Consider the following 23706-nt stretch of genomic DNA (forward strand, 5'->3'; position numbering starts at 1 on the left):
GAAGGTATAAACAAGCCCAAATGTATAACGTGCAAATTGGGTCAGAAATGGGCTTTGAGATTCAAAGTAGTGGGGTGAAGAAATAGATAAGGCTATGGCTACGGTTATGGCTATGGTGGAAAATTTGCAGAGATCAAAGAACAGAAGATGGCACAAACGCTGGCAATGCCCGTGGCACCTTCGCTCGCTATCATCTCCAATTCTCGCCTCTCCAAGACACTCTCCGTTCCCGTTCTCAACAACCCAAAGGTAACGACGCATAATTAGGGTTTCACGTTTCGCACAGTAAAACATGTACTGAAGGTGTATGATTGATTGCTATGTGTGCAGTTTCAAGGGTTAAGCATCAAGTGCGTTCGTGTTGGAGGTGTGGAGATTCCGAACAACAAGCGAATCGAGTACTCGCTGCAGTACATTCATGGAGTTGGCAGGACCAGAGCAAAACAGATTCTGTGTGATATCCAAATGGATAACAAAATCACGAAGGAACTCACTGAGGAGGAGCTCATCACTCTCAGGGACGAAGTCTCCAAATACATGATTGAAGGCGACCTGGTAAAATTACGGTTTTAACCTTTTCGTTTTTTTATAGGCAAATGTTAATTGTTTGTTAGAAATTAGTGTTGTTAGGTTTTATTTGCAAATGTTAGTTGTTAGTAATTAGTATTGTTAGTTGTTAGTTATTTTTTGAAATTATGGTTTTAACCTCTGCCCCCTTCTCTTCTTTCTTCACCACTAAACTAACCTTATATTTCCTCGATTTTTTCTTTTTCTGTGAGTGAGTCTCTTTGTGAATTCTAACTAACTGTGGAATTGAATCTCATTGGGGGATTCAGAGACGGTTCAATGCGGTTAATATAAAGAGACTGAAGGACATTCAGTGCTACAGAGGAATAAGGCACATTCAGGGGCTTCCTTGCAGAGGCCAGCGAACCAAGAACAATTGCAGGACCTTGAAGGGTAAGAAGGTTGCCATTGCCGGCAAAAAGAAAAAGTAAACGGCTCCTATTTTTTGTGATGTTGTTTTCTAATGGTCAATGTTGTAAGAAAAACAATAATGTTTTACTATAATTCGATTGATTTTGTTTAATTCACGTGTAATTTATTGTATTTGGAAGTTCAACTTGTGCTACTTGGCAAAGTATGAATCAACAATCACTGCTTGGTCATGTTGAAAATTTAGTTCTGGGCAGACACACTTAGATAATGTTTCATGATCTTCTTGACAACTATTATGTCTGAAATATTATTTCACATCTAGTCTAGGTGGTGTTGGGTTTAATGGATTACTTAGTTCCTAGCTTTTTAGTTGGTTATGTAGTGTGTGTTCAAATGAAAATGGTTGTATGCTTGGTTGTAGGAAATTTTTGGGGATTATTGATTTGGTAGATTGAAATAACATGCTTGGTGGGTCCCGTGTCTCGAAGTTTAGCAATACATGTTCAATCTTTGACACTAGTTTGCATTGGGTTTACTTTACTACTTTGCTCCTAGCTTTACAAACATAATTCTTCTAATGGACCATTCTTCTAATCTAGCAAATTTCATAATTAGGCTTACTATTCATAGACCATGCTTAATCAACTGAGTTAATTTGATAAATGAAAAATATTTTGGTATATATCTTAATTGAAATATATTGTAAAATCTTTTAAAGAATATTCTACAGTGATATTATTAAACTTAATAAATTAAATTATATATTTTATCATAAATGAGAAAATTTATAAAATGATTGATATACTAAATTTTTATGAAACCTATGATTTTTATTTACAATTTATATATGTTAACAAATTAATTATTAGATCAAAATTAATTGTCACAAAATTTATTATCTAAATTTACATGTGTATTAAATATATATTAGAAATTTTATTGTTATATATAACAACATTAATTATTTTATAACATAATTGATATATTAACTTAATTGGTTAGAGCATCGTGCTAATAATATGAAAAGTATGGGTTTGATGTAATTAATTTTAAATTTTAAATTAAATCTGTATGAGGCTTACAAATTCATCAATCCGTATCATTTTACGAAGGATAAAAATGAAATTTACGAAAGGACAAAAATGAAATTTCATGATTTTACTGAGTGTATCAGCAATTATGGTGGTGCGCGTAGCAACAGGCGGGAAGTACGAGCCAATTGTTTTGATGAATCCAAACCATTTCTCTTTTAAAAACGGTAGAAGTTGTTGAAAATTGGTAATGATTAAACCTAAGACATCGGAATGATTAAACCAGCAGATTTTCGGGAAGTGAGTAAAAATTTCAGTGACCAATCGAGATATTTCATAAACAATCATATATGGGCCACACAAAAAAAATCATCATGCTATTTTATTGCCTTTTAATTAGATTAAACTGAACTATACTCTTCTGTTTGCAAGTAATTTATTGTCCTCTACTCTTATATTAAAATATACAGTATAGTTCATTTAATTTAACATCGTTTAAGTAACTTGTGCAGTCTTCTTTGGAATATGCAAGTATTAGATTTCACTTCTTTTTTATGTTAAAATAAATTACACTCTCTTTTCTCAAGAGATGTGAATGTTACACTTTTTCTCATTTATGATAAAATATACAATTTAATTTATTTAGTTTAATAATATCACTGTAGAATATTCTTTAAAAGATTTTATAATATATTTCAATTAAAATATACACCAAAATATTTTCCATTTATCAAATTATTATCAAAGGAGTCTAACTCATTGATTGAGCTTGGTCCATGAATATTTAGTATTGTCTTTGATTCTTATCAATAAAAAAAAAATAACTCAAGGAAAATTTGAAAAAATTAGAGAACAAATGTAATGAATTGTTTTTGGAAGACTAAAACCAATACAAGTTAATATTTTGAGAATCAAAATCATAGTTAATCCTAAATTTTTTTCTAACAATTATTTTTACAGCAACTATATTGATGTCGTGTCAAAGACTCAAGATTGCGCGTCTATTTGTTTTCAAAAAGATAAGTGCATGTCTCCATTTTTTGGGGGGGTTGAAGTATGTCTGTTTTAATTACTGGGCCAGGATTTATGCTCATGCCCAACTCATCACACCATTCACACGAACTCATTTATGTGTTGTCATTATATTTTGCACAACAAAATTGGTTTTCTTTTTGGTCAATTGGAATTGTCATTGTTAAAGCATACTGTCTAGTCGCAAGGAGCTCACAACTCACTTTCATTTCATTGTTCTCAACCACTCTAAGGACCACAAACAAGTTGCCTTGAAATGGGTTAAAATCTAGTAATAGTATCGATCTTGTGATGCGGTATGTATCAAAATGATATTGATTTGATCCCTTTCATGTCCCAAAAGCTTAAAATCAAGCACAATCACATATCGAAGAAATACATTAGACCCAGCAACATGTGGGCACAAATCAAACATCCCACGAGAGGGCCTGGACAATGTGTCAATTATTGTTTTGGTTGACATAAAATCACAACTATTTATGTGCCAAAGTGGGGTTTCTTTGTACTCATATTGAGAGACCTTACTCATGACATTCCTTGTCTACTTTTAAGTGCAAATATAATTTTTTTTTTGGTGTACATTTTAATGAGGGGGCCTCTTCCTTGGTTTGATAATGACCACCACAAAAGGGACCTCAACTAATGCAAAACAAATCTGTACTTCACTTAGATATTTGATCAATAATTCCCGAAACACCACCCACTCCCACCCCCACCCCCAATAACAATGGAAAAAAAAAACATTTTGAGGTCATTCGACAAATTGGACCAAATATTGAATTTGACTTGTACATAAGTTACAAATGATATTTTAAAAAATTATACAAGAGGACTTTTACAATACATAAGTTAACTTTAGCTTAGCTTATAGAGATGCTCATCTAATTTTTTTTCTTAAAAATGTTTCTGAAAAAAATTATCCATACAATGCCTTAAACAAAAGAGAGCCCCCACATTAATATGAGATCCCTAAGGCTCAGCCCTCTTTGAGGTTAAGGGAGTCATCACCAATCCATGATCAGAGGCCCAAGTTATATTCAAGAGCGGACAGGCTTTGACAACAATGCCTTAGTTATAATCCATAAATTTCGTTATATGCATATTTTCTCACATTTTGCATAATTTCAGTTTCACCTCCGGGAAGATGTAAATATAAAATAATTTTTTTGTTCGATTTCCTTTTCAATATTTCAATTGTTTTTCTAAAATAATGGTACAATTTTCACCAATAAATATTTTCATTCAAAATTTATTAAAATTTGAAAATTATTTCCAAAACAAGTGTTTTTTGGACCTCTTCTTCCACTTTAACAGATACAGGACAAAAGTTAAAATCAAAACTATAACTATTTTTTTTAAAAACAATAAGCAATTAAACAAGCCGAAATTTCCATGATTTTGATCAATATGAGAATTTCCTAAATCTCATGATGTATATGGTACTTCTTAAATAAGAATTATAAGAATTTTTTTTTTTATAGATTCTTATTATGTTGGTTTTATGAGCTTTGCCTATGACAAGATCCCACTTTATTAGCATCCATGTGGTCGGGCACTAAGAACATTACAGAAAATCTTTAAAAAGGAGTTCCACTTCACCTACAACAACAAATGGCAGGGCCAATCGCGTTTATTGAACATTATCTATGTATATTATGTCCTACTAGTCTTAACTTTCACGCGATTTAAACCAGAAAAAATGCACCATCCAATTGCTGTCACTTACCTATAGTAGCCACCACTACATACATTGAACGATTCCTTAATTAACTGGGGTCTTGGAATTTAAGTCAGAATTATTCAAAAATTCCAATCGAAGTCAACAAATACCTATATTTTTTTAGAGCCTATATATACAAGTCGTCACATTGACATCATCCAAAGCCTGACATTATCATTGGATTGAAGCTTTGGTTATTATCTGTTCATTATTGATGTTACAAATAGAGAATTAAGATATTACGTAATTTTTAAAAGAAGAATTTTATTGTTCATAATAATTTATTTGTGTGGAATATGATTTGTTTTATAAGGGGATATTATGATTTAGAGAAAAAAAATATAGAGAATTATGGTATAGGAGTCTTGGTAGACCCCTTGAAAAAAAGAGAGAAACAAACAAAAATTATTCCTAGCTGGGAAGATGGTATATGATTTTGATTATGACATGTTTCAGAAAAGTGCATGGGTCCGAGAGTTTGGCAACTGTTTTTGCCTAAATTTCTGAATATTCTAGATGATGCCTCTATCCTCAAACCGTAGACAACATTATGAAGACTTTTATTATTTAAATGTTTTGTACATATGATGGAGGGGCTCAATGCTACCACATAAGTTTTTAGTGCATCCAATATCAAAATGGAAGAAGATAATTAAATAAAACATCGTGTTGAGGAAGACTGTCCCCCTCTATTGGAACCTCATGTTTGAGTTTGAGATTCGTCTTTTGAAGATCACTATTTACCTCTTAATTTATACTTCTAGACAGTAACCTTAGCAGGGAAACCTCAAACCTAAAAGAACTTTTTTATATCCAAACATTTTAATGATTAGGCAATGTAAGTATGAAACCATTCAGAGTTACGATCAAAAAGCGACGACGATGGTTGAATACAGAACTTGGTTGCTTTAGTTGCATACATGAACTAGCAGTTTTATTATCAGTCATACAATAATTTTGTTACTGCAATTAAGTGGAAGAGAACTCACATGTAAATAATTAACTGCAAACTACATGCCTATTGACTGCAGTTGGATAAGATAACTTGGATAAAAAAGTGGTTGATCGAAACTAATTAACCATTCAAAAGTGGAGGGGTGCGTGCAAGTTCAATTCCCTCACAGAAGTAAGATGAGAACGACAGAGGGGAAATAAAGGGAAAGGAGAACAATATTAATGAACCAACTACTATTTAATCAATCCAAGAAAAACACTTCTAAAAAATAAAAATATGAATGGAAATATATAGCAATAAGACCTCATATTTCTGCAGTTTATTAATGAATAAATAATATACTCCAACAAGGTTTGGAAAACACTTTAAATATTTGGATGAATCAAGGTTTCGCAGTTTGATGTCTAGAAGAAGTATGAACATATATGACAGTTGATAATTGCACTGCGCGCATGCAGTTCTAAATAAGACTGACTGATTTTTAAAAGGAATTTTCATTCTTCAGTTTAATACAAAAGTAAATCTTGTGACAGATTAGGATTTGTGCAGTTGAAAAGGTTACTGCAAAGATCACAATCCCTAATGTTATCATTTAGGTACAATATATATCTTTGACAAATTAATTAAAATACAATTAATTATTGCACACATTCTAAATTAATTCTACTTTAAAATTAGTAATGCAAGACAAACTTCTTAACACACTACTTTAAACTAACTTGAAACTTAAGGAAAATTATAAAAATTGTGGGTAATTTCTTTTATTTTATTTTTTGAAGAGAGGCTATCTCTTTTTTATTTAATAAATTTTTCCATAATTTTATAATTTTAAATAAATTTCATGAATACTAAAAAATGTATTCTAAAGAAAGTGGAATTATGTTGCTATTACTCCTCTTACAAATTATTGTCTTAGTGGGGATTTGTTTTAAGATATGAAATTTCATTATGGATAATCATATTTTCAGGAATATTATGCCTGAAAATATTATTCTCATAAACATGTTTCTTTGACAAGTATAATTTCAGGGGAAAAAATTATTTACTTAAAAAAATGTGGAACAGTAAAGTGGGAATATGTAATTATTATAAAAAAAATAATTTATATTCTCATGAAAATTCAATATACTTATCTTTTTTCATGGGAATAAGAAGTAAGATAATCATGTGTATATTTTAAATTTCAAGGAATGAATTATTTTTGGATATAATTTTACAAAACTTGTATAAACATGACGGGAATGTAATATTCCAAATTCCATAATTTCCGAAATATTCATATCCTCAAACAAACGCCTCCTTAGTAAAAGGGAAACCGCAAAATTTATCGAGGCTTATAGTTTTCAGCATAATAGAATTGTTGATTTTAGATATTCAAAGCTATAATTTTTTTTTTTTTGACATGCATGTTATTGAAAAACTGTATTAGCTGGTATAATTAGGATTACTTTTGTTGGAATAGTCTTTATAGCTAGTTTTTTATATTGAGAATATGCATTATTTTTTTATACCGACATCAGATATTTATCTATTAATGTGATATTATATTGTTAATGCAGATCTATGATATTTATATTAATAATTTAATTTTCATTCAATAATATGTTATACCAAATTTTATGAGAGACACTCGACACTCAGTATATGATTTTTGTTGTTGTGTATATATATTTTAAAAACATTATATTTTAAAAGCAATTTTATTTTACCATTTGATTAAAATCATTTTTATGATAATTTTAAAGGTTTACTCTTAAATGTAAATTAATTTTTCAAAATATATTTAATTGAAATGGTTTTAATAAATAAAAATTAAAAATTAAAAGCTTCACGTCAAAAGTAAAGTTTTTAAGTTGCTGGTACGTAATACTTGAAAATTTTCATATATTAATCTTTAATCATAGATCATGCTAAATAAAAAGGATAAAAATAGAAATATTTAAGAAAAATAAAAACATTTCTTATATTACACTTATTTGATATTTATATTTAAAAAAAATCTAATAAAACATGTTGAATGATCTTGGTTAATACTCGTTTCATTCTAAAATTATAGACTTTTTCTTTGTTTCACAACGATGGCTATTTTAGAAATTCAAGGTTTGGTTATTTTTTGGTCTAATGTAGTATTCTCTTTTTACAATTGCATATATAGATAATTAATTTAAAATTATCTATGAAATAAGAGGAAATTAAACAAAAATTTCTTGTACTAAAACATAGATCTATTAATATATAGATTAGTCCAATAATTAAAAAAGGCTGCACCAAGAATGAAATGAGGAGAGATCACCAGTTTAAATTTAAATGATAGTTGTGAAATTCAATTTGGTCATAGATTCGGTCGAGGTAATAGGTTAATAGATTAGTGGTTCAAGTGGCGGCGAACTGATAATTGACTCGGTTTGATACAGTATATATTAAAAAATTTAAATTATATATATATATATATATATATTATAAGTATATAACTAATATTATTTATATGAGAAAAGTTCATCCCTATTCACAGAGGTAATTCATTTCATTTTTGTAAAATCGACCAGTCCAACCAAAATCCAATGACCTAACCAGTTAAATTTGACTGAATCATCCCAAATTAATTATGTGACTGATCCAATAGTGAAATCGGTACAATTAAGCCACCAAGTCCCAATTGTATCAGTCCGACCGATCGGACCAAACTAGATTTCACAACTATGATTTAAATTCTGTGAATTGATATTTTTAACAAAAACTAACGAACTAATATTTATTAATAAAAAAATATTAATTTATTAACCTTAAAAATATTAATTTTGAAATGGGGTGAAATCTTTATTCATAATTTGACACTTACTAGCAACACTTCTTAACAATTGTTCTGGTTTAGCAGCACCGTCATAATAATTCAAATCAGATGAAACAGTGAGCTGCAAGTTAACATTGTCAAGAGTATGAAATGCATGCAAATCTAATGTTCTCCAACCAGGCAACCACCCATATTCATATTCTACCTCAAGATCATCATAGGAAGAAAATATTGCAGCATATTAGATCTGCATTGATTAATCCACCACATGGTTGGATACTTGGGACTCTATAATTGACCAGAAATTGAACTTATTTTCTATGCTATCATATTTATGTCATAGTTTGGTAGGGGAACTAGTATATATGAATAATAATGAGCATCTATATAAGCAATTATGGAGAAGTGGCTTGTTCCCCTCTAGACAAGCCTCGTTGGAAACAATTGTGCCCTTTTCCCGACATGTGGCGGCCACCCAATAAATAAGCCTTACTTACTTTGAAAGCTTGGGAAACAATGCATTAACTGATAAGCTCACACAGCTAAAAACTCTAATCAGTCTCATTATGTTCCATTTATTTAAGTTGTTGATAAAATATTGTAAGAAAAAAAATTCATATTAATTAAAAAATTACTAACATTACTTAATTTTGAATGTAATGTTAGTGTAATTTGTTTAAATACTATTAAGTACTAGTAGTAATTAGAAAATTATTAGTTGTATACTAACTTTTAAGGCAGTTAATATTAAAGCTAACACATTTACAATGCATACTTCATGATTTTATTTTTTTTTTGCGTTGTTCGATATATGGTTTTCAAATTATTTTTTATATTTTGATTTCTTAACCAATACATTAAGAATACTAATTAACATGACTTATTTAAAAAAATACCAGTGTATCTCCTCATTTTTTTTATGTTTTAGTTTTTAATAGAATACTCACTCCTAGTGATATATGTATCAAAGATGAATGTATTAAATAAGGATATTTTAATCCAAATGTAATAATTTTTAATTATATTAAATATTTTTCAATCCATGTGTAATAATTTTAAATATAAAAAAGGAAGGAATAGTAAACTTTTTTCTAAATTGTCTTTAATTGAAACTTGGATATAAGTATCTCACAATGCTATGATTAAGTATCTCGCTAATCCTCTCAGTGCTTCCTTATAAGTCTAATTGTTCAAATCCAACACTATTACAAGAAAAAAAAAATACATATATATCTCAAATGACATAATACAGTTGCATTTGGGTTGATCATGTGTTGATGGTTTAGATCCGCGTACATGCCTAATTGTAATTGATTCTATGTATATATATTTTTTTCAAACAACATGTGTCGTAACATTAGCTGCATCTTTATATATAGTACTCCAAATTGTAGGAAACTCCTAAATATAAAAGGGATATATAAGTTTGAAAAAGAAAAGGAGAAATCAATTATTTATTTATATATGCAATAACATATTGACACTTTCATGGATATTCTATGATATTTGACGTAAAATCATGAATTTGAAAGAGATTCATGCATGGATGGTGGTGACTAGGTGTATAGGGATTAGGGACCAAAGCCATAGATTATTATGCTTGTCAGGGGCATACACACCTTCTGTGGCTTGTGTTCAAATTAGAGGGATAATGCATACACGTATGCTGGCTGGAGTATGGAAACGTACGACTTTTATCATCATTTTGATAACTTTAGGTGTCATTGTCATGATTTGCAAAGTATTTTCGTCATACTCTAATGTGTTGATTCTGGCATGTACACCTCCATTAATTGAAGCCGAAACATAAGGCATGCGCAACAAATTAAGATTCACAGATTAGATTATCACTATAAGAAAGAAAGAGGCGAAAGTTGAATAAATGTAACTTTGCTTTTCTGGTGGATCAGTGAAATATATGTGTCGGTAGATCTGGTTTGCGCACGCCACGGATGTTTACTTTTTTAAGCTCTGGTGCAGCCGCAGTAAACTGTGTGTTAAATGTGGAAGGTGGGCTAAAAAGTGGCTACTAATTAACTACCTTGTACCCAACGCTAATGAAAAAGATAGGGTAGTTGTGTTTACTGCCTCAAATATGCTCATCGTATTTATTGAGAATTAATCTTCACCTACTTCAAAAAATTAAATTAAATCCTAATCTAAGTTGAATGGGTGGGTTTGTTAAAACTCATTTTTCAAAAAATAAATTGTTATTTTAATCAAATAAGTAATTTTATGTTTTCTTAATATGTTTGTCTAAAGTGTTTCTCTTTCAAAAAATGATTTTCTTCTTATTTTGAAATTTTTTTTTTACCTATTTATTGAAAACACATTTATTTTAAAGAGCATTTATGCTAAAATTATTTTTTAAAATTTTAAACAAACCAATCTTATATTTTAACAACCCAAACTTTGAAACGTTAAATCAATAATTTTCTTTTTTTTCTATCTTTTTTTTTCTAACTACATTATCAATTAAATTAATCATTTTTTTCTCCCAAATCACTCATGATTGTTCAATAAATATTTTTCAATTAGGATATAAATGTAGACTACAGTTACACTAAAAAATTAAAATGATAATTATTTTTTTTCAATAAATTTTTAACACAATAATTATTATGTAAACATAAAATTATAAACGCTTAAAGTGAAATGTTTTTATCATGTTTAAAAGAATAACAGACAGAATCATTCTACTATCATAAATACAATTGAACAAATAAATGCTCACAGCTATCGTTAGGTATTGTGAGGAATGACAGAATCATCATATCTTTGAATGAACAAAAAGTACTTGGCTTGCGCAGCACATACTAATGTTCATTTCACTTAGCTTACCTTACTTTTATACAGGTTAATGTGCAAGTTCCGAAACTTTCAATTTCCAAAGCACCAAAATGAGAGTATCCAAGACCAAAGGTCCTTGAGTAATGACATGCCCATATATGGTCGTGTGCCTTTAAGATAAGGATTTTCTAAAGAGCAATCATATATTCTGTTAATATTTTAGAAAAAAAAGTACTATTCAATTAAAATATAAGTATATTTATATTTTTAAAAATATATAATATTTTTTCATTATGAATATCACTCGATCTTTCTTAACTTTTGGTCCGTATAATATATTTAAATTGTTTGAACATTTAGATCAAGAACTTAAACTTTATATATTGAATATTTAATAATTTAAATACTAATTATTTTTAATATTAAAAAATAATTTTTTAATTTACTTTATATTTTATTTCTTAATTAATATATTAAGGAAATTTATAAGACTAGAAACGAAGCAAACTAGCTTAATATATTTAATTTTTTTGAACATTTAAGATCAACAACTTAGACCTACCTTGCTAGCCACTTTGAGCTTGTAACTAACCAATTTGTTCTTTTAATAATTTCCCCTCAGTTACAACCTTTGAGCCTGAAAGATCATATTAGTCCCTTCAATTAGAAAATTGTTTTTTAAGCTAAAGCTTAAGTTTGGGATTGTTTAGAAACATAACTTGTTTGAAAACAAGCAATAATTTTAAGTTTGAAGTAGAGTGCAACATGTTGAACTAAAAACTTAGTTGTGAATTAATGCAATCTCAAAAAGGTAATTTTTTAAAAAATAAATGGAAAATAGAAAACAAAAGAAAGAAAGTAAGAAAGAAAAGAAAATTTCAAAAGAAAACACTTTGCTATAAAAAGGGCAAGAATTTTGCGTTGAAAGGTGTTAGAACAAAGGATGATTGTTACAACAATAGGTGAGTGAGAGTGCAAGAGAAATGAACTTTGCATGATTAGGCTTGAGTTGCTAATCCATTTTTCAAATGAACATCTATTGTTAAGTCATAAAACGAATTGGATATCAAATTTTTTTATTAATATAAATAAATATTAAGTTTTGACATGTGTTTTATCGCATATCAGGCGAAAGGAGTTGTAATGTTTGTACCTACTTATGAGACGATGGCCTAACACATGTTGAGTCTATAGGCATTTATGATCATGTTAATGCTCTGGTGCTTTAATCGTTTGGGCAAAGAATGTTTTAATCTCATTTTATGTTTCAACTCTCAAAAACACCTTAAACTTGAAAGTATTGACTGCGAACATAATCTTGTATCTATCTATAAGATGTTAGATATATATACTCAGTGTATCCTTACCTTAAACAAATCTATTTGATTTGTTGAAGCCTAAAGGGGCTTTATATATAAAAAAATACTTGAATTTGTAGATTGAAGGAGATTGTTGATGACAACAAGAGACGCTAGTGGCACAAAGAGAGCGACCAAGAAGATGCCAATGGAAATCCCAAAAGTTGTTGTTGGCAAGAGATTATGAAAAGAATAGTCGAGGTAAAGTGAGGGAGAGACTAAGAGAAAAGAACCTCAGGTGTGTAAATATTTAGAGTTAGCATCAGTTAATAGTGTCACTAACTCCTCAATTATATAATAAATGTCTCACTTCATATAGACCTAGCTGACTTAATTTGAAAGGAAGTACAGTTAGTACAGTTATTAGTCTCACCATTTATTCAAGTTTCACTCTCCTTAATTTATATGCTAATTAAAATGATTAAATGTTAAAATTAATAGAAATTGGAAAACCAAGATTTCATACATTTAAAAAAAAATAGAGAATTTTAGTCTAGTATTTTAAGATCATATACTTGTAAATACATTCAAAACTAGATTAACAAGTACTATTAAACTCATTAGATTACATATTGTAAAGTTATTAATCTATTTAAATGCGTGTTTGTAATTAACCTTTTTAATAATTCTGATTACAAGTAAGTTTTTAAACTAATTTTTGTGGATTTGGGATTTAACTTCAATACAATTGCTAGGGAGCAGGGACAATAGTTTTATAAATACATTCCGTTGAATTGAAAGTTGAAATCAAGTTATTATAATATGACTGGACTTAACTGCTAAAACGGCTTAAGGTACCCATCATTGTTAGAGGCCAGTGACTACTTAATTCTGAACCAAAGCAGATGCAGATTAATTTAACAAAGGTACTAGTACAATGCAGTAGCAGTGATTAGCTATATTAAAATCTCTTCTTTTGGAAGTAATATAAATGTAATGAGTTGGAGGAACGCAGAGAGGGTTGAGAAGTGCACATGGAAAAAGCAACGCTCCTGCTGAGGCAAAAGTGCAAAGGCATGCATAATTCATTTACTAAACTATACGGAGAAACCAATCCCGGGTTTGTAGTTGTACGGATATCTAATCGGATCTAAATGCTGTTGCCTAATGCCTGTTTGATGCCTATCAATCCAACACATGCTAGCCATGTTTCGAGGCATTAATGTTTCATATTGACAAATTGTCATATACTACTACTACTATAAAGGAAAAGGGTAAATTTTCATTTGGGATCTACTACTATTTTATCGAGAGTTTAATTATTTCCGTAGCATTAAATACAATATGTAGCTGTAAGGAAGGATTCTGAATGTGATTTGCAATGGAAAGAACGTGGATCGAGGCGGCCTTAGAATTCATCGTCAGGTTGCCATTCTGGAACACCAGGGCCCACTTACTCACAGTGACGTTACGTAGGTCAATTGCTTCCTGTCTCAGCAAAATATGATGTTCAATTTTTTTATTTTTATTTGATATGTGATTGTTTGATAATATCGACATGCATATGAAATTTCATTGTTTATGTAAGGATATTATTGATGAGTAATATCTAAATATTTTTAGAATTATTTCTTGAACCGTGAGATTTATTCAATCTGATGAGTCTTCTTCGAAACTCAACTTAACTTAATTTTTTGGTAAAATAAATACTACTACTCATAGCTAGAGATTTGAAACGGGCCACAGCTGAGCTACAATATTCGAATCCCCAAACCGAGTATTTTGTAGTATTCTTTTCTCTTCCTTATGTCAAACGTATTACACGAAATAGTTAGAGGGAATAAAAAAACAAAAGCAAGAATAAGCATAAACTTTATGCCTCTGCCACTGACTTTGACCTCTGCAACGAATTTCAAACTTCATTCAGACACATCTCTTGCACAACTCCCATGGTTCATTGGCATAAGCATAGCATAATTATCTCTCGATCCCATCTCATCTCAGAATCAATAATAGTTTATTCTATCGACCAATGAATATTGACCACAAGTAGAAATAACCGCGTAATTATTTTGTCAAACAATAATGCTGTTCGTGACGAATAATGTCCCGAGGAAAGTGTTACAAAGAATACTCCTAGGTCTTATATACAAGATTCTTTTACGTTTTAACCACTTTGCAAATATTTTTTAAGAAAAGATTAATGCTTAATAGTATTAAAATTTATTAATGCTTTATAGTGTTTTTTAAAAAAATATTAAATTTTTTTTTAACTTCTTCCCTTAATATATCCACATAAAATTAATTTCACAAAATAAAACAATAGTACAATAGAAAATTTAGAGAAAATATTGAAAGTATAAGACAAATTTCGTAAAAAGTTCCTATAGAAAACAAAAAATGATAGTAGTACTTTTTTAACAAAGATACTGATTAACAAATTAAAAATAAAATCCTTATATTGAAAATTAATACTCCAACAAAGTTTCTGTTATTAATTTCTTAGCACTAAGCAAATACCATTGAGAGAGAAAAGGGAATTTTAGAAGATTTTTTAAATAATGCATATGCCTTTGCAGGTATTTTACTAAAACAATCACACCTGATAATATGCTCTTTTTTTTTAATCTTTCTACAGAACAACAAAAATAAGTTTTGGAATCGGGGGTCAACATCGAAAATTTTACAAATTAAAAGAAAAATAGTATCACAACTAGAAACAATGAAAAAGTGAGAAAGTAAACAAAATGAGAGGAAAAAACAAGAAACGCTTGCGAATCTTTCTCGTGCTTTCTCTGCTTTTCATACCTCACCGCCCAATGCCTTCACTTTCACTGCAAAAGTTAAGCCAAACGACCCCTTCAATTTTAATGTTCCTCAGCACCGTACAGAGCAGAGTCACATTAAAACTCATTTATTTATATTTTGAAAATGAAAAAGTAGCGACTGGGGTTGTGTTGGAGAAATCCCAATGCGCCATTGGCCCTCTATTTCACAACCTTGTCTCCAAATATCTCAAATTAAACAAGAAATCCCCAACTTACCGTGGAAAAAAGAAAGAAGAGGAATTACCATGATTTAGAAATAAATAAATAAATAATTGTCATCTATCCTTTCTAAATGAACTGTACACTTTCTTTTATTAACAAAAAACTATCCACGCATCTTGAATCCAATCTCTGAGAGAAACATTTTCATGTCTCCTCTATCTATCATTTTTCACATCATATTTATATCCTATTTGTGACCACAAAAAAGAATCCACAAGCCCCCCATTCACGGGAAAAAAAACTAGAGAAAAAAAGACAGAGATCATTTCTATCATCCTCCATGTACAAAGATCTCCCTGCCTTCATTATCATGGCTGTGTACATTCAAAATTCAGCCACAAAAAGAAACCCTGCATTCAGGTGAGCTCTCTTGGTTATAGCCACAGAAGCAGTGGCCAGTGAATCAAACCGTCAACCGCAAGCTCTCCAATTCCAACAATGGATTCATCTTTCAGCTATTTCCTGGATATTCATATCAAAACCCTCTTCCATCAGTTAATATTTGAGCCTCTTTTTCCATTTTACTATTACCAGTCTTCAATGAATATTCTGCCCACAAAATCCCGGAACCTTTTTGAGTAAAGCTTTGGATCAACAGCTGAGATTGATGAAGGGTCAACCTGTAAAGACTTGTAAGCATGCTCCAGTTTCTTGCTGATATCGTAATCTTGCAAAATGTCAATAATCCCACAATATAAAACAACATCGTAGGTTTCCCCACTGCAACAAGGGGTGTATTGATCAAAATCACTCCTCCGAGCCATGCGCTCAGCTCTCGCAGGCATATTGGCTCCTAACCTAATCAATGATTTCCTGAAACATGAAGAAATATGGATAAGATGGAGTGTATAGAAGAAATTCCGAATGGACAAAAATGCATAGGAAATAATAACCGGGCCAATATTAAATTAAGAACACTAAATTCTTTTTAAAGAGATTAGGACCACAATCTGCATGTGGGATGTGTTCCCCACAAACAACTCCTACTCTATCCCCAACTACTCTCAAGTCTCTAAAAAATAATTCAAACTATTTGCAAAGTTGCAATTATTATCATGAATGTAGTCAATTCAACAGGTCTACAATCTTTTAGGCTTTTAAGAGACAATGGTTCTTATCTTTTTTTTTTTTTCAGTAGTGTGCCAATGTGTACAAAATACCACCACTCGTATTCTTAGACTATGGATGCAGGAGTTACCACAGCCCAATTATTCCATCAACTTGAAAATAAAAAATAAAGAAAAATATTGATAAAGTAACTGAACTTTTTCCACATACCGGCCAGATTTAACTCGATCCCTATCCTGCAGCTCTGCTTCAAGAAAGCGATAACCACGCATGAACTTTTCACTCTGATAAGAATCCCACTTTCCTAAAAGAAGCAACAACAAAATTACTTATACACTGTTACTCTCATATAAACATTATGTACTATTAGCACTGAAGTGAAATATGGATAAATACCTGTGCGCAAAAGAAATGGTGACAATCCCATTTTTTCATATGTATTATCATCACGGAAATGAAGGCCAACTAAAAGACTGTAATCCATAATTCCCTCAGCCTCCAAGAACTCACAATCCCGCTCAATTTGTCTGCACATAATAACAAGAGAAGATTAAAATAAACAAATATGCATGCATTTCATTGCTAAGTAGCAGCCATGAAAGTGTTAAAAGTTAAATAAGACACACTAAACAACATACTTGATGAAATCCTGGAACCAATTATTTTGTAGACGAAACACAAAGTTGAGATCCAGGTCCTTGAGGGTGGTAGTTTCATCAATCTCCTTGGTCTTATCTGTTGTCCGGCCATGTGAAGATCCCTTCAAGTCAAATCGTCTATGGATTTGATATTCTGAGCAGAAAAGATTGCCCATCACAATAAAGCGCGTCTGGATTTCAATAACAACAAATTATCAGGTACTGAGGAACATAGGACAATTGCTTAAATTAAACAGCAGATAACTTATGTTTGAAGATATACCTTTTGGCCTCCAATTGGTTTGACACAGTGTACTCCATAAAATTTTGTCACAAGAGAATTCTCATATTTCGAAACATGTTGGTAGTAGCTTCGAAGCATCCGAAGAAGCACCTGAAAGTCAATTGCCAAAGTTATGCATCAATAAGGATGTCCACCACCAAGCCAAACTAGTTGAAGAAAACTTGATAGAAGGAAGAAAAGAAAAGAAAAAAACTGATCGGCATAAATTTCTACGATAAAAAAGTGGACCTATCTCCACACAAAAAAATCGCCATCTATGTGTGTGATATAAGGAATTTAACTACCTACTGCATTGGAGCAGAAACTAGGGCTCACTAAAATAAAAACACATCCATTCATTGTACATGGAAAGAAATTTTCAAATTTAACGAGGATCTATAACAGTAACACATGTATCTAACCTTAACTTCGGATTTCTTCACCGTCTTGATCATAAATCTGTCGTCCTGGGTCAAGTAGAAGAAGCTTCCACTTTTCCCTGGAGAGGAAAGCTCCCTGAGGGCATCATTCCCACATATAGCTAACATGTAATCCGCAGGATCCACCTGAAATAGCTTCCTCAATTGTCTGCAATACAAAAACAGAACCCAGTCAATAACAAAGCAGAATAAAAAAGGCAGATAAAGCTGCTATGAAACTAAAATAGACTAAACAGTAATCACCAAAATTTGCACATGTAATTATCAGTGGAATATTAGAGTAAAAAATATTCACTCACTGTAATACCAATTGGGTCTATAGAGTAAAATAAAATCAGAAAACCAGAAGGAAAAGGCTAACCTAAAAACCATAGGGCAGTAGTCCTTCCAGCGGAACTCCACTGATTGATGCGGCGGCGTAATCTTAGATCCTTCAGCCGGAAACCTTGTCCAGAACTTCTCCTTCGGATCAAAATCACTCGGTTTAAGCTCTCGCGAAATGGAAGCTTCCTTCCCAACTGAGTACCTAAACACAACACAAACCAAAAATCCCTGAATCAAGAAACAGTAAAACACAATCAATGAACACAATCATTTCATAAGCATTAAATTTAAGCCTACCTTATACCCAATTGCAGATTAAGCATGAGATCATAATTCTTATGCCCCTTGGATATAGTCTGCCCCGGTCTCTTCGCCTCACCGGAAAAGCAACAAGGGTTCCGGCGAAACGGGTTAACATCTCCTCGATCTGACCCGGTTCCACTCGAATCCCGATACAACAACGAAACATTATCGATTATATCACAGGTTATATCCCCGGCTTCACCCTCGGATTCCCAGATACAAATCCTGGGAAAACTCTTAACACCACTCCCTCTAGCACTGTCAACGGAAGAACGCTTCCTCATTGAGACGGTGAGATTATCGCCGCTCCCGGGGTAAAAAGTTCCGTTGAGCTGGTGCAGCTTAAGGTCCTTGTTCCAGCACCCAACATAGCAGCTCCCATCGGACCAGGTGAAAACCCCTTGCCCCCTGGGAACACCGTTCTCCCATTGGCCCTCGTAACGGTTCCCGTTAGCCCAAATGAGCGTCCCACGGCCGCAAATGACGCCGCTCTTCCACTCCCCGTAGTACTCGTTCCCGTTCTTCCAGACGTAGCGCCCCTCCCCCTCCTGCACGTTCCGCTTCCACGACCCCTCGTACAAGTCCCCGTTCGCGTAACGCTTCTGACCGTACCCGTGCTTCTTGTCGGAGCTCCAGGACCCGCGGTAGGTGTCGCCGTCGGATCCGGTGAAGGTTCCGAAGCCGTCCATTCGACCCGATTTGAATTCGCCCTCGTAGGTGGCTCCAGAAGGCCACGAGAATTTTCCTTTCCCGCACGCCTTGCCTTTCTTCCACTCACCTTCGTACACACACCCGTCTCTCCACAGGTACTTCCCCGATCCGCTGGGCGCGTTCCCCGAGAAGCTTCCCATGTACACGTCACCGTTCGGCAACCGCCTCTCCAGGCTGCTATCTTCTTCTACGCTGGGGGTGACTCTTCGGGTTCCGCCTTGTGACCGGTTCCAACCGGTTGCCTTGTAAGTGTCTCTTTCAGTGTGGTGACGAAGTAGGAGTGCTTGGCGCATTTTCTGGAGGTTGCTGTTGCGTAATCATGAACGCATTTCCGGTGAGGTTGAGAGGTGAATGAAATGAGAGTTTCTCCCTAGAAATTTCTTGGTTGCTTTTTATCTTGCACTCTGCTTTTGTCTTTTGGTGGTTCTATGCTATGCTAGTGCTCTTTTGAGTGGGAACACCTCAAAATGGATAGAGATTAGAGAGAGAAACTTTGTGTACATCACTGCTCCTACTGTTTTTATTATTAATGAATTAAGAAGGGGATGTAATTAATTAGGCGGCTTTCGATATTTTCAATAGGACGAATATACCCTTGTCAGTTCTGTTGTTTCATCGCCTAGGACTCTGGTTAACCATCTAATCTCCTTTTGTCCAGCATCTAGGTAATTTCGACCACCAACCTTTTTATTTCTCTTCATAATTACAATTCTGCCTTTTCTTTCTTTTTTATATACGAGTGGTAGTATATAGCATTATTTATTCCAAAACTACTTTAAAATATTTATCGCTACAAATTATTTTACTCTTTATTTATAGTTTGTTGCTGGATTTAATTTATACTTTGTCTGGTTTAAGAAAGATACACAGAGATAGATCGAGGAGTTAAAATGGACCAAATTAGTAGAGTCAATCCGAATCCTCCCGATAAATAAAATGTACAATCTGAGTTTAAATTTTTGGACTAAATTAAATTTAAACTTTTATAGTCCCACTCAATCATGATTTATGTAGGCTAAATCTATAGAAACCTGTTAAAAGCCAATAAAATTGGAATTATATATTGCTTGACCTTCATTTTTATAATCCCAAATAAAATTTGAATTTTTTGGCATCGTCCATTATGTCCCACAACCGGACTCATTCACATTGGATTGGATAGTCAATTTTACCACCTATACATATAAGAGAGAAAGTGAGAAGAAAAAACGAATGAGATCATTATTAAGAAAAAATAAAGAAAAAGAGAGTGAAAGGGATAGCTAGTTTAATGATAATATATTTTTTATATAAATATGTTTACACCATTAATTAATAAAAATTATCTTAGACATAATTATTAAAATAATTATTAGAAAAATGATAAATTTAATTATACAATAATATATAATTAAATACAATACAAAAATATTTGTATTGTCCACATATTCTAATTAAATTCTTTACACATTTACTCTTAACAAATGTCTTTTTTCAGGCTTATTGACGTTAAGCCGTACTCTTCAAATAAATAATGACACACTCCCTAACCTTCATAACTCCCTTCTAATTTTGTTAATGTGATTGTGCAATAGGTTAGAGGGTATCAGAATTGCTTATCTACTACTAAGTAATCATTTACGGGTTACGGGTTAATCATATGCAGTGAACATGTATCAACGTAACATCTAGCTTTATGAATTGTTCAAACAGGCTTCAACTAAAAAATAAGTTGTCGTACATTAAAAAAAAAAAAAAAAAAAAAAAAAACAAAACTCTTCCTTGTTAGTTGAAGTACATTATTTTTGTTTAACAAAAGAAAGTGAATGAAAAGGGATAAATGAGATGTTTTTTAGTTATTTGGTATGAAAGAAAATAAAAGGAAAGAAAGATAGCAATAAAAAAAACTTTCTCTTCCTTGTTTAATTTAAAAAGAAAAACAGAGGAAATAAATATATATATTCATTTTTATGAAGTGCGAAAAAAAAATCTCATTAGAATCCCGATAATATCTGGATGAGAATAGCAAAGGGTGTACGTTATTTGAGAATTAGAGGACAAAGTGGTTTGTTTAAGAGAAATAAGCAAATTTCCAGGTCCAAACTTTTATTAGGACAGGAGAAATGTAACATCGCAAATTTCACATGACAAATATATATTTTATTTTTAGAAAGGAAAAAATTATATTTGTTTTATATTACAATCTAGTCATTCTTAGAATATAAATAATTGTCCGTTAGCCTTTTCCAATAATTTATAAAATTGTTAGAAGAACCTTGGCCCAATTTTGATAATTACAAATAGACTTAGGAAAATGATCAATATGAATTTTGTGAAAGAAATGGGCTAAATAAAATTCTAGCTTCACTAGCTAATAAAATCTAAGCTACTTAAACTTAGTTAATCTAAATCGGTTAATATTAATTTTAATTAAAACCCAAGTCTAAGTCACTTGAAGCTAGGGTTCTATAACTTAAATCACTTAATCAAATTGAACAATATTTTGTTTTATTTTAAAGTGAATCGCGATAATCTGGAGAAGAAACCAATTCCAATTTGGACTCCTAGACCCTAGTCATCAAAGGCATTTAATGATTTTGAGAAAAAAACTACCAAGAATAATTTTACTATATACAAAGCAAAAGCTTGAAGTAATAGTTCTCCTTACTCCATCTCGCGCTCAAAGTAAGATTTACTTTTAACAAGTTGTAAGTATTTAAAGCATGGTAATTATGAAGGGACAAAAATATAAGATAAAATTAAATAAAACCTAGTGGAAGAGGAAATCAATTAAATAAAGTAACTTGATTTTATCTAAAATTTAACCATAGTAAAATCCAAGCATTAAAAATCATGATGAATCTAGTGAAGTATCCAAAACCTTATGAAATTGTGGCTAGGGGTTTGCCACATTAGCTTAGGTTACCAAAGTTAATTAATTTTAACTATAGTGAGTTAGAATCAACCCATGTTAATTCTCTGAGAACTTTTCTATAAATAGAAACCTACTTCACCTTATGGATCCATAACTAGGACGCGAGTCGCGACACTTCCTTGATATGAGGCATTTCTAAATTTTGTTATTGTTTAACATATGTATACATATCGGCTGTCAAAGTATATATATATATATATATATATTGTTGAGTGAGCTTGATCATGTGAATTGTGATATATAATCACTGAGTTATAATCTTTCCAATCATTGATGTGTGTTAAGTGTACGTATTGATAAGATTTAAAACTAATTCTGATTAAAGATTCATCATTACATATTAGTTGGATCGATTAACTAAGAAAATAGTCGATAAATCTTATCAAATCATATGACATGCACTTATTTTAAGGTGATTAACAATTAACATTTAGAAATAATGTGTCTGAAAATTGTCTAGTCGTTTTTTTTTCGATATTAAAATTGTCTAGTCGTTGAATGGAAAGGGACAAACTTCGTAAATTACATTTGGCTTATCAAGTGCAAGGAATTAAAAGAGAGAAAAATTACTCAAGTGAATTTACGATAATTATGATGAGCACGTACGTGTTAAATGCGAGCACTTGTGGTAATTACAATTATGGAACACATGTTAGAATATTTTTTACAATAAATATCCCCAAAAAATAGGAAATTACTTCAAGATCACATAGCAGCTGAATATAATTACTTAGGGTAACAGAATTCATTAAGGTTTTGTCTTGATCTTGGTTATTTTCAAATTAGGGAAATTTTTCTTTTAATTATTAACGGCGTATTAACCCATTATAATACATGAAGTGTTAGTATATTATGTATTGTAATAATGTTAAAGGTTGGAATTCCTCTTGCATTCTCTTGATAAAATTCTTGTTCCGATTAAAAATGTTAAAAGAATAAAAATAACAAGTAAAATTATGAAACATAGAAATAATTTTTATTTTTATTTTTTTTTCATTTAATACTTGTTATTTTTTCTTTGGTATTAAGTATTCTATAATTACTACATGCAATATGTACCCAAAACAAATACTTATTGATCAGGTCCTATATTAAAAGAGAGTATATATCTTTAAAAAATCATATATGTTAAATGGATATTTTTTTTGTCAAATCACAATCATACATTGTATCTAATAATTCTCAATGATTAGTTAGTTTGTTTTGCGATTCGTCAATTAGTTGTGAGATTAATCAATGTTAACGAAAATTAATTAATATTTTTTAAATTAGTCAATTGACATTAAAATTTGTGAATGTTATTGGTGTTTGATCAATTAATCAATTTCCAAAAATATAAAGCAATCTTTGAAAATACTATTCACTAATCTTACAACCAATTAACCAATTGCGGAACAAATTGACTAGCAACTGTGACTG

The 23706-nt window shown here is 31.3% G+C and overlaps 2 protein-coding genes across 2 annotated transcripts; one reads left to right on the top strand and one right to left on the bottom strand.

Annotated features, from left to right (window-relative positions):
* The first annotated feature begins 87 nt into the window (after positions 1-87).
* LOC114415375 (30S ribosomal protein S13, chloroplastic-like) lies at positions 88-1229 on the top strand. The gene is made up of 3 exons (XM_028380027.1): positions 88-249; positions 331-555; positions 837-1229. The coding sequence occupies exons 1-3, from the start codon at positions 148-150 to the stop codon at positions 996-998; spliced, it is 489 nt and encodes a 162-aa protein (XP_028235828.1). The 5' UTR covers positions 88-147; the 3' UTR covers positions 999-1229.
* A 14384-nt stretch (positions 1230-15613) lies between these two features.
* Positions 15614-19885, bottom strand: LOC114415377 (phosphatidylinositol 4-phosphate 5-kinase 1-like). The gene is made up of 8 exons (XM_028380028.1): positions 18657-19885; positions 18397-18561; positions 18018-18183; positions 17596-17706; positions 17313-17503; positions 17071-17201; positions 16885-16978; positions 15614-16419 (listed from the first exon to the last, which is right to left on the bottom strand). Exons 1-8 carry the CDS (start codon positions 19664-19666, stop codon positions 16134-16136), a joined length of 2154 nt encoding a protein of 717 aa, XP_028235829.1. The 5' UTR covers positions 19667-19885; the 3' UTR covers positions 15614-16133.
* Positions 19886-23706: the final 3821 nt, after the last annotated feature.

The sequence above is a fragment of the Glycine soja genome, chromosome 6, assembly GCF_004193775.1.
Source record: "Glycine soja cultivar W05 chromosome 6, ASM419377v2, whole genome shotgun sequence".
NCBI lineage: Eukaryota > Viridiplantae > Streptophyta > Magnoliopsida > Fabales > Fabaceae > Glycine > Glycine soja.

Bases quoted from the DNA above. Each gene is read 5' to 3' on its own strand.
- LOC114415377 (XM_028380028.1), bottom strand. From the start codon at position 19,666: ATGCGCCAAGCACTCCTACTTCGTCACCACACTGAAAGAGACACTTAC. The intron at 17,202-17,312 runs GTATGTTGTTTA...TATTATGTGCAG, and splicing joins TGGTTCCAGGATTTCATCAA to ACAAATTGAGCGGGATTGTG. The intron at 16,420-16,884 runs GTATGTGGAAAA...TTCATGTTTCAG, and splicing joins GATCGAGTTAAATCTGGCCG to GAAATCATTGATTAGGTTAG.
- LOC114415375 (XM_028380027.1), top strand. From the start codon at position 148: ATGGCACAAACGCTGGCAATGCCCGTGGCACCTTCGCTCGCTATCATC. The intron at 250-330 runs GTAACGACGCAT...CTATGTGTGCAG, and splicing joins CCGTTCTCAACAACCCAAAG to TTTCAAGGGTTAAGCATCAA. The intron at 556-836 runs GTAAAATTACGG...TGGGGGATTCAG, and splicing joins ACATGATTGAAGGCGACCTG to AGACGGTTCAATGCGGTTAA.